Genomic DNA, 12065 nt, shown 5'->3' with positions numbered 1-12065 from the left:
TCTCCAGGGGATCCTCCTAACCCAGGGATCGAACCTAGGTGTCCCGCATTGCAGGCGGATTCTTTACTAGCTGAGCCACCAGGGAAGCCCCGTTAACTCCCTAGCAGAGGGGTAAAAAGAAAAGCCACAACCCCGGGGCGAGCAGTTGCGACGCAGCCCTTCCGAGTGCACGATGAAGCTGGCGGGGGCCGGGAGGTAACCAACTGGTCTCAGCCTCCGCGCACCGTCCCGGCGGCCGGCTTGCTGGACTCCCGACCTCCGCGGGGATTCGCGCGCCGCCCGCCGCCGCCGGGCCCCTTACCTCGCTGACGATGGTCGAATGGGCCTGGACATACCGCCAGCCGTCCCGGCACTGCACGAGCGGCGCGGAGCGGTTGGGGAAGGCGGCGAGCGGGTCGGCGCAGCTGAGCGCGCCAGGGGCGGCGCTGGCGTTGGCCGCCTCCAGGAGGTAGCGCTGGCAGCGGCCGTCGCCGCGGCCCTCGGGGGGCGCGGGGCCGGGGAGCGCGGGCGCCGTGCGGTTCCACTCCTCCTCGGGGCTCCAGCCGCAGCGCTCGGCCAGAGCGGCGGCGGTCGGCCCGCGGCACCAGTAGTGGTCCGGCCGGCTGCCCAGGAAGACCACGCCGACGAAGAGGAAGGCGAAGGTGACGCCCGTCAGGCACAGTAGCAGGAACACGCGCCGCTGGAAGCGCCCGAACTCGCCGGCCCGCTGCAGCGCCTCATCGAAGGACGGCATGGTGCGCCCGCCCGCCTCCCCTGAGCGCGTCTGCCGCCCGCCGCCCGGGGCCGCCGAGTGACCCGCCGGCCGACCGGCCGCCTCCTCCGCCCCGGCCGCCTCCCCCGCGCTCCCCGGCTCACGCCCCTGGGCGCCGCGCCAGCGGACGGCGTTCCTCGGGCCCCGGGACCCCAGCCTCCCGCCCCCGGGGGCGTGGGGAGTGGGGGGGCGTCCGCGGAGGTCGGGGCCGCGCTCCCCCGGGGGTCGCCGCCGCGGGGCCGGGTGGGCGCGCGGCGGGGCCCGGGTGGCGCCGCCTGGCGGAGCGCCACCGCGCGCCGGGGACCTGGCCCAGGACTGCGAGTGACGCGCACAGCCTTCCCGGGCTGGCGCGCGGCTCCATTCGGTCCCTGCCAGCAGCCGGGTCTGCGGGCGGGCCTGGGTCGGGCTTCCAGACAAGAAAGTTCCAGGGCCACCTAACGACTCCCGGGCTCCCGGAACTCGGTTTCTTGAGGGTCCCGGCTGCAACCTGGGGGGGCGGGGGCGGGGGTCGGTGGGTGGAGGGGGGACCAAGGACGCCCGCGCTCCGTGTTCCACTCCTGTGCCCCGGGGAAGCCCCCCCACGCCCTGGGCCTCGTCCCCTCGGAGCAGAGCCGCCCCGCGCGCCCCCCTACAGAACGGTCCCAGAACAGTGGACCGACTGCAGAACTTGGACTCCTCGAGGTTAGATTCTTGGCGACATCTCAGATATTGTCCAACTTTCAAAAGCAGCAGCTGGGCAACCCACAGAGGCTGAGAGTCTTGTGCAGAATCCTGGAGTTCCAAGCGAGAAGGGACCTCAGACGCTTACAGGTTGCTTTAGCCAAGGCCTCTTCTCTGCCTGAAATCGCCTGGAAAGCGTGCTTGCTGACCGGCTTGAATGGCTGTTTTTCATTTCCTGACGTTTCTCGCAAAGATTGGCAGAGCTGCGTCCGGTCTGGGGTCCGGGCCTCTGCTCTGCGCCCGGGCTGCTGGTCCGTCTGTCCGTGTCCGCGTCCGCGCTCCGATGCCTTCGCCGGGCGGGGTGGGAAGCCCCTTCTAGGCGGCAGCCTTCACGTGTGCTGACCACCCTGCACTGTTAGCAGCTCCCACCTGCCCTGGCCTAGCTTCCCCCTTCTCGAGAATTTTCCAGCTGTCTCCCCAGACCCCCACCCCAGCTATCCAAAAAGCGTTCTAGCTTAGATTTCTTTTCTCAGAGGGTAGAAAAACTGGTAGAGCGCAGGCTGACTTTTTTTTTTTTTTTTTTAATTCAGAGCTGGGACGGGAGCCAGGCTGTCCGGTTCACCAGCTTGTGACCTTGGTCACCTTACTTGGCCAGCCCAGTCTTCTCATGTCAAATGAGACATCCTCTCCTGGGCTTGCTATGATGGTTGAACAAATTATTACATACAAAGTGCCAAGAAAGTGCCGGACCCCTACTGTACCCTTTCACAAGTTAGCTCTTAATCCTATTGTTCTTTGTTGCGGAGTCAATCCTGTCCATGGCTAGGGATGCCCTAAGGCTTCCGGGTACTGGGAAGGACTAAACACTTTGGTAGGGGCACACAGTCGGGGCTGAGTGAATGATCGCCCTGGCTCTCTTGATGGTTCTCTCATCCTTGTTAGCTGCTGAAGCAGGTCTCTCACCCAATTAGCAATGACTTCTGTGCATGCATGTTTCACACTCCAAGGTGTAGTCTCTGTTATTGACTGCCCCCGACCCCAGACTCAGTCTTTCCTCCTCCCACCCAGCTCCACCTCCCAGCTTGCCTTTCGGTGTAACCATACCCCTGTCCTAGACTCCTAGATATCATCTCAACACCCCTCACTCTCCAGGCCTTTACTCCAACGTGCTATCCCCTCATCCCTGTTTACCATCCCTCCCTGCTTACACACACTTGTGCACGTATACAGACAAGCCCCCAGCACCCTTCCCTGCTTCATCTGTCTCCAAGGTGCTTATCACCATCTAACAAGTGCATCTTTTTATTCCTTTGCTTTATTTATTTACTTTTGGCTGTGTCTTCCTTGCTGCATGCAGGCTTTCTCTAGTTGCAGAGTGGGATGGGAGCTACTCTCTAGTTGCCCAAGCTTCCTCTTGCCCTTGCAGTGGCTTCTCTTGTTGGGGAGCCAGGCTCTAGGGCACGAGGGCTTCAGCAGGTGTGGCTCGTGGGCTCAGCAGTCGTTGCATACAGGCTCAGTTGCCCCAGGGCATGTGGAATCTTCCCGGACCAGGGATTGAACCTGTGTCTCCTGCGTTGGCAGGCAGATTCTTAATCCCTGGACCACCAGGGAAGTCCTACTGTATTTACTTGTTTTTCTCATGTTCCCTAGGACACGAAACCTGCCTAGGATGCAGGTTTCACGAGGGCAGAAAGTTCTGCTTTGTTCTTTTCTATCTTGCGACCCCCTAGAATATTGCTTGGTTCATAGTGGTTCTCTGTAAATATTTGTGGAATACATGGATGCTTCCTGACACCACGCCTTACACACACACACACACACACACACACACACACACACACACATATGGCTTCTTCTCTTCTACTCTGCCGCTGTCTTTGTTCACAGTGCCGCGGGGGCTCCTTACCCACAGCAGCTGTTCTGGGGGCCAGCCTGCCCTCCTCGCTGCCTTCCCACAGAGCAGCTCTGAGGTGCTGCCTTGAAGGGCTTGCCTTGTTTCCAAATTAAACACTCATTTCTCACCCTCCCTTTCAAGATCCCAACCTATATCCCTCACCAAGTTGTCCCCCCATGTGACAGCCAAACATAATACAACTTGCTAATCCTCAAATCCATCCTTAACTTCCCTAAATCTGCACCTGTCCACACGAAGTTTCTTCTTCCTGGCATTTCGCCCTCCCATCCTCACAGCTCCGGCCCGGCAAGGCCTGGGCGGAACATCAGCACCCCCTCTGCTGAGTCCTCTGCAACCACCTTACCTGCCTTCTTCCCTAAGTCACGTCTGTGCTCCGAACACGTCTAAGAACCTTCTTAAGAAATTTCACTACATTTTCCTTTGTATTGCCATTGTCAGGCTATTTTAATTTAATTTTTTAATTTATGTATTTATTTTAAATAAAGTAAGCTGAGCATTTGGACAAGCAGACCTAGAGAAGTTGCTAAGATCATGGACTTTGGAGTATTTGAATCCCACTTCTGCTGAGTTGAATGACCTTCAGTTCAGTTCAGTTCAGTCGCTCAGTTGTGTCCGACTCTTTGTGACCCCATGAACTGCAGCACACCAGGCCTCCCTGTCCATCACCAACTCCCGCAGTTCACCCAAACCCATGTCCATTGAGTCGCTGATGCCATCCAACCATCTCATCCTCTGTCGTCCCCTTCTCCTCCTGCCCTCAATCTTTCCCAGCATCAGGGTCTTTTCAAATGAGTCAGCTCTTTGCATCAGGTGGCCAAAGTATTGGAGTTTCAGCTTCAGTATCAGTCCTTCCAGTGAACACTCAGGACTGATCTCCTTTAGGATGGACTGGTTGGATCTCCTTGCAGTCCAAGGGACTCTCAAGAGTCTTCTCCAACACCACAGTTCAAAAGCATCAATTCTTCGGCACTCAGCTTTCTTTATAGTCCAATTCTCACATCCATACATGACCACTGGAAAAACCATAGCCTTGACTAGACAGACCTTTATTGACAAAGTAAATGTCTCTGCTTTTTAATATGCTGTCTAGGTTGGTCATAACTTTCCTTCCAAGGACTAAGCGTCTTTTAATTTCATGGCTGCAATCACCATCTGTAGTGATTTTGGAGCCCAGAAAAATAAAGTCAACCACTGTTTCCCCATCTATTTGCCATGAAGTGATGGGACTGGATGTCATGATCTTAGTTTTCTGAATGTTGAGCTTTAAGCCAACTTTTTCACTCTCCTCTTTCACTTTCATCAAGAAGCTCTTTAGTTCTTCGCTTTCTGCCATAAGAGTGGTGTAATCTGCATATCTGAGGTTATTGATATTTCTCTTGGCAATTTTGATTCCAGCTTGTGCTTCCTCCCTGGGCAAGATATTTAGCCTTTTCTGTAAAATCGAGTAGTATGGAACCTTTACATTTTTAATGCAAATTACTTAGAACATGGTACAGAATCTGCTTGCAAGGCAGGAGATGCAGGAGACTCAGGTTTGATCCCTGGGTTGGGAAGATCCCCTGGAGAAAGAAATGGCAACCTACTCCAGTATTCTTGCCTGAAAACTCCCATGGACAGAGAAGCCTGGTGGGCTATAGTTCATGGAGTTGCAAAGAGTCAGACACAACTGAGTGAATAAAGCATGCTTAGCACATGATGAGTGCTATTAATATGTATAAGTTGGCTCTTAATAAAGAGAGTAATAAAAACCTCCACCCTTCCCAGAATTTGCAAATGTCCTGTAATTATGTCTTGTTCCTCTTCTTGTTATTGTTTAGTTGCCCAGTCGTGTCTGAATCTTTGTGACCTCATGGACTGCAGCACGCCAAGCCTCCCCGTCCCTCACCGTTTCCCAAAGTTTGCCCAAGCTCACATCCATCGCATCAGTGATGCCATCCAGCCATCTCATCCTCTGATGCCCTCTTCTCCTTCTTCCCTCAGTCTTTCCCAGCATCAGGGACTTTTCTAATGAGTCATTTGTTCACATCAGATGGACCAGAATACTGGAGCTTCAGCTTCAGCATCAGTCCTTCTGGTGAATAGTCAGAGTTGATCTCCCTTAAGATTGACCAGTTTGATCTTGCAGTCCAAGGGGCTTTCGGGTGTCTTCTCCAGCACCACAGTTCGAATGCATCAATTGTTTGGCCGTCTGCCTTTGTTTGTTATATCTTAGATGTGCAGCTACGAAGAACTAAGACTCCTAGACACAGATGCAGTCTCCGTCACATGCCTTCATGTCCTGTCCTTGTCACCCCCACATCCTCCCAGGGCAGCTACCGGACCCTTTCTCTGGAGGGTGGGCCTGGGGGAGAGTCGTGCAGGCCCTAGGAGAGGGCTCAGGACTGCTGGGCAGGGAGTCCTGGGGTCTCAGATCCCAGCAGGGGCGGGGGTGGGTAGTGTGGGAGGTGAGGGGCAGGAAGATGGGAGAGGGCATGGGCTTCAGGTGGGTACACCCGCTTGGCCCTAGGGGAGAGGAAGGCAGAGTGTGGCCCCCTTTATTAAAGGTTCAGTCCCTCTCTTGTCCAAGTACAGCTGTTATGAAGTTGTTACTCATCTCATCCATGTTTTAACCCTTTTTATACCTAGGTACTACAAACAGCGACACAGGGGTCCCCTGCGCTTCAAAAGTTTGTTTTATGAAAGAATTACATCAGCACCTGTTTTTTCCTAACCAAAGGAAATCAAAGAGGATTTTTGCTTTTATAATGAAAGATGAAAATTGAAAATAGCATTTGGTGTTTGTTTTGCAGCGAGTCGTTCAAGAAGCAGTGTGCACCCCAGCAGGGAGAGTGGCCCTGCCCAGCGCCTACACCCAGAAACTACATGCATTGTCTCACCTTTAGGGCAGCATAGGTTTGAATTGCCTGTGAGCATCTGTGCTTCATCTATGTTTATTTTCTGCGTCTGTTACCCAGGTGTGTCCTAAGGTGACTGCTTCTTTGCTTTTCCACACTTCAGCTTTGCAGAAGTTTCATGGGCAAGCTCTACCTTTGGAGAATGGGGGGAACCTGCATAGCACTTGGGATGCTTTGAAATTTACATGAATGATACCATACTCTGTATTTTTATGTCACTTCCCTTTTTTACTCCACATTATATTTTTGAGACCTCTGAGTCTTGATAAATATGGATCTAGCTCATTTACTGCTATGTATTATTCAATTGAATGGCTGTACTACAATATTCCAGGGACACTCAGCTCATTTTTAATTTTTCATAATCATAAATGATATGGCAGTGAAGCTGTAGTGCACATTCCCTCGGCAAGAACTGATCTAAAGTAAATGCCTACAAACAGACTGTCAGGACCACCAGTTCAGTTGTCATTCAGTCATGTCTGACTCTTTCTGACCCCATGGACTGCAGCATGCCAGGCTTCCCTGTCCATTACCAACTCCCGGAGCCTACTCAAACTCAAGTCCATTGTGTTGGTGATGCCATCCGACCATCTCATCCTCTGTCGTCCCCTTCTCCTCCCGCCTTCAATCTTTCCCAGCATCAGGTCTTTTCCAATGAGTCAGTTCTTCGCAACAAGTGGCCAAAGTGTTGGAGCTTCAGCTTCAACATCAGTCCTTCCAATGAATATTCAGGACTGATTTCCTGTAGGATGGACTGGTTGGATCCCTTTGCCGTCCAAAGGACTCTCAAGAGTCTTCTCCAACACCACAGTTCAAAAGCATCAATTCTTCAGCACTTAGCTTTCTTTATAGTCCAACTCTCACATCCATATGTGACTACTGGAAAAAGCATAGCTTTGACTATATGGATCTTTGTTGGCAAAGTAATGTCTCTGCTTTTTTATATGCTATCTAGGTTGGTCATAGCTTTTCTTCCAAGGAGCAAGTGTCTTTTAATTTCATGGCTGCAGTCACCATCTGCAGTGATTTTGGAGCCCAAAAAAATAAAGTCTGACACTGTTTCCACTGTTTCCCCATCTATTTGCCATGAAGTGATGGGACCAGATGCCATGATCTTAGTTTTCTGAATGTTGAGCTTTAAGCCAACTTTTTCACTCTCCTCTTTCACTTTCATCAAGAGGCTCTTTAGTTCTTCTTCACTTTCTGCCTTAAGGGTGGTGTCATCTGCATATCTGAGGTTACTGATACTTCTCCTGGCAATCGTGATTCCAGCTTGTGCTTTATCCAGCCCGGCATTTCGCGTGATGTACTCTGCATATAAGTTAAATAAGCAGGGTGACAATATATAGCCTTGGCGTACTCCTTTCCCAATTTGGAACCAGACTGTTGTTCCACGTCCAGTTCTAACTGTTGCGTCAGGACCATAGTATGTACCTATTTTGAGCTTCACCAGAGGTTGCCAAATTGCTTTCAGTGGGTGGCCCCAATTCATGTCTCATCAGCAACCTCTGAGATCATCCACATCCACGCTAACACACTTGCTCGTTACCCTCAAGGGCAGTAGCAGATACTCTGGGCTTAAAACGCAGTGCCGTTGTTCTGATTTACACACTACTGATTTGGTCAGACTGAGCACGTTTGCATCGAATCCCGTGGGCAGAGGAGCCTGGTGGGCTACCGTCCATGGGGTTGCAAGAGTCGCACATGAGTGAAAGCAGCTTAGCACTTGGCATTCATCATTTAGGTTTGTCTTCTGTGAGTCACTTCTCATATCCTCTGCCTGTGTTCTTTTTGTTACTTGCTTTTTCTTACTGAAGTTTTTGAAAATTACTTGTTTATTTGTTTGCTTTGCTTCTTTGTCAGCTATGTATTATGTTCTATCTCTTTAGTCCGTAGCTTGTCTTTTTTGTTTAAATTGGTATAATTAGAAGAAAAGCTATGACAAACCTAAACAGCAAATAAAAAGCAGAGACATCACTTTGCTGACAAAGGGCCCTGTAGACAAAGCTATTCTTTTTTTTTCCAGTACTCATGTATAGATGTGAGATTTGGACCGTAAACAAGGCTGAGTGCTGAAGAACTGATGGTTTTGAATTGTGGTGCTGGAGAAAACTCTTGAGAGTTTTGGACTGCAATGAGATCAAACCAGTCCATCCTAAAGAAAATCAATCCAGAATATTCATTGGAAGGACTGATGCTGAAGCTGAAGCCCCAGTACTTTGACCATCTGATGTGGCGAACTGACTCATTGAAATGACCCCGATGCTGGGAAAGATTGAGGGCAGGAGGAGAAGGGGATGAGAGAGGATGAGACGGTTGGATGGTTGGATCACCGACTCAATGGACATGAGTTTGAGCAAACTCTGGGAGACAGTGAAGGACAGGGGAACCTGGCGTGCTGCCATTCATGGGGTGGGAAAGAGTCAGACATGACTGAGCGACTGAACAACAAATAATTGCTCTGCAATGCTGTGTTAGGTTCTGCTGTGGAATGAGTGAGTCGGCTATCTGTAGAAATATGTCCCCTCCCTCTTGGATTGTGGCTTGTCCTTTCACTGTGTTTGTTGTGTCCTGGTGACTACAAGTTTAAATTCTGATGTAGTACCATGTGTCAATTTGTTTTATAGCTTCTGCTTTTTGCATCTTCCAAAAGGAAAAAAAAATGCATGAAAGGGTTTCTGGGCTCTTTGTTCTTTTTTATCGCTCTACATGTCTATCTCCGTGACAGTATTTTACTATTAATCACAATAGTTCTGTAACATTTCTTAGTATTTGGGAGGACAAGTCTCATCCCTTCTCTGCCCTTACTTTGTTCCTTTTCAGAGTCATCTTGGCAATTTGGGATTTTTTTTTCTTCTGTATAAATTTTATCCTTTATTAAGTTCTGTAGAAATTCAATTGGGATTTTGATGTAAAATTATGTGTGCATTTTTTTTAAACATAAGACATGCCATTTTAATAATTTTTAAAGTATACAATCAGTGGTGTCAATTACATGTGTGCATTTTATTTCTCCCATTACTCTGTAGATTTATGAGAGAAAAGCCAAATCATGTTTCTCTTTCTATCTTAAAACAGTGGTATCTGTTTTATATCTGCACTGTCCAATAAGGTACCATTAGCCATATGTGGCTATTTGCATTTAAATTAAAATTAAGTGAAATGAAAGGCTGTGTTCTTAACGAGCCACAATTCAAGTACTCGATAACCAATGCACGGTTGGTGACTGCAATATTGGACTATGATGATCAAGAACATTTCCAGCAATACAGAAAATTCTGTTGGACGGAGCTGGTCCAGACATGTGTGCATGCATGCTAAGTGGCTTCCGTTGTGTCCAACTCTTTTCGACCCTTTGGACTGTAGCCCACCAGGCTCTTTTGTCCATGGGATTCTCCAAGCAAGAATACTGGAGTGGGTTGCCATTTCTTTCTCCAGGAGATCTTACTGACCCAGGGATCGAACCAGTGTCTCTTAGGTCTCCTGCATTGGCAGACGGGTTCTAGGGCCACCTGGGAAGCCCATTCCAGACATAGTGACCCATAAATGATTATTGAATAGGACCAACAATAATCTATTGGCCCACAACTCTTAGCTTTTGTTATACATACAGACTTTAACTCTTTTTGAAAAGTTAATTGTTGGGGTTTATTTACCTAAAATTTTATAGTGGGTATGTTTAAAATCACATTTAGGAATGGATATACCAGATTATTAGTGTTTATTCACCACATATTGAGTTACCAAAATACGTCACAATGACATTTGTGCTTTTTGTAGAGCACAAAAAAAGACTGGTTTCCTTGGGAATGTTACAATAAATCTTGAAATAAAACTTTTGAAAACAATCCACTGACAGAAAATTTGGCAAGTGACTCAAGGCGTGTGCTCAAGCCTAAAGGGGAAAAACTAGAAATCATATTTTCTTTTCGTTTTTTAACAAATGGGTACGAATATTTAAAACACTCTCATTCTTACCTTATTTGGAATGGAGTTGCTATTTGTTGGGCTTCCCAGGTGGCATGGTGGTAAAAAAATCCTCCTGCTAATGCAGGAGATGCAAGAGACGTGGGTTCGATCCCTGGGTGAGGAAAATCCCATGGAATAGGAAAAGGCAACTCACTCCAATATCTTTTTTTAATTTTTATTTTTTTAGATTATGAAAGTATGATAACACATTTACAGGAGATTTGGAAAATACAGAACAAAGTTACGTATAGTTCCACTGTATATTACAATTTTTTTTAGGTAGATCAATTAAGAATTTTTAGTTGGACTTTTAATATCAAACTCTCAAAACTTAATATAATGAATATACAGAGAGGTATAAGAATAAAGTAGACCTGGAAAACACTGTGAACCAATTCAACATAATTAAGATTTATATAATTTTCACACAACAGTAGGATTACAAATTCTATTCAAGTTCCCATAGGCTGTAAACTAGGAGACACTGGAATATATCCAGGGACATAAAACAAGGTACAAAAATTTCATGATCTAAAGTTATTGAAATCGTGCAGAGTTTGTTCTCTTATCACTGTGGAATTATGTTAGAAATCAATATCAAAAGATATTTTAAAATAGCCCACATGTTTTCAAATGCCATATGATATTTACCAAGAGAGATCTTTGACTTAGCCATCGAAAGCCTCAACAAAGTTAGAAAACTAAAAAAAGCAGAGCGGGTGATTGCAGAGGAGAAAGCATTTAAATTAGAAAGAATCTAAATGATAATACTAAAGATACTTTAAACAATATCCCATGTATTTGGAAATTAAACATCCGCTTTTAAGTGATGGATGTTTCTAAGAAACCATAACAAGGAAAATTAGAAATATCGGTAATAGAATAAAAATGAGAAGAGAATTTACCAGAATTTGTTGCATGTAGTTGAAGCTGCTCAGTGCAATTAAATACAATGTCAACTCCAGTATTCTTGCCTGGAAACGTCCATGGCCAAAAGAGCCTGGCGGACTACAGTCCATGGGGTTGCAAAGAGTCGGACACAACTGAGCGACTGAGCGCGCGTGTGCGCGCGCGCGCACACACACACACACACACACACACACACACACACACACACGGCTATTGTTACTCTAGTGTGTGAATTAGTAAACACCACAAGGCACTTCCATTGTTATATGGCAGAACACCAGAACCTAATGTTGATTTAGACTGACCAATATTCATTTCTTTCCCTGGCCCATTCTCTCTCTAGTTGACTACAATTTGGACTTCCCTAGAAAGCTTCTGGTTTGGGAGACAATATCACAGTGACTATTATCCTTTGGCAATAGATGCTCTCTGTACTTGAAGTACCTAGGATCTTGGACTTGAAGTCATCTTTGGAGAAGATGGTAGCCATGAAGAAAATGCTAAATAGAGCTAAAAATATTTGAGAGTTGAATTTTGACCAGGCAGAAAAATCCATTCAAGCCTAAGAGATTTGAGAGTTCATGTTTACTCTCCAAATAGATACAAAAGCAAATCCTTTGCCCAGTTCCTTCCAACACTTGTTTTGTGCCACTTTAACAAGTGCAAAGTGAAGCATGTTATCTCTCTTGAAAACCTTTCCATCACACATGGTTAGGCCAGGAATGGTAAATGGGTTTCTTCTGTCCCACTCCTGTCATCGGGCAGGAGCCATCCAGAGCACCATGCTGAGGGTACCTTTGAGGTGGGGAGGAGGTCAGATCATGACTGACTAGGAGTGGAGGTGGAGGAAAGGGGAAATGAGCTCGAGGGCAAAAGATGGGTCATCTTCTGTCATCCGTGTAGCTCGGGAAGTGCCAGGCTGACACGACATTCTCCGTGGGTCTCCAGAATTCTTAGGACATCT

At 47.8% G+C, this 12065-nt stretch overlaps 1 protein-coding gene across 3 annotated transcripts in view; it reads right to left on the bottom strand.

Moving 5' to 3' along the window:
* Window positions 1-775, bottom strand: part of SLC22A3 (solute carrier family 22 member 3) — a 93921-nt gene extending 93146 nt beyond the window's left edge. For all 3 annotated transcript variants that reach the window (XR_009690655.1, XM_061130142.1, XM_061130143.1), the window contains exon 1: window positions 302-775. Coding sequence is in view for 2 of the 3 variants with exons in the window: in XM_061130142.1 (XP_060986125.1) it covers window positions 302-733 (432 nt within the window). In the remaining variant the exon portion in view is untranslated. The remainder of the gene's footprint in view (window positions 1-301) is intronic.
* Between the last annotated feature and the right edge of the window lie 11290 nt (window positions 776-12065).

The sequence above is a fragment of the Dama dama genome, chromosome 26 (genome assembly GCF_033118175.1).
Source record: "Dama dama isolate Ldn47 chromosome 26, ASM3311817v1, whole genome shotgun sequence".
Lineage (NCBI taxonomy): Eukaryota > Metazoa > Chordata > Mammalia > Artiodactyla > Cervidae > Dama > Dama dama.
The sequence above is the reverse complement of the archived record's forward strand: the minus strand, read 5'-3'. Positions and strand labels throughout refer to the sequence as shown.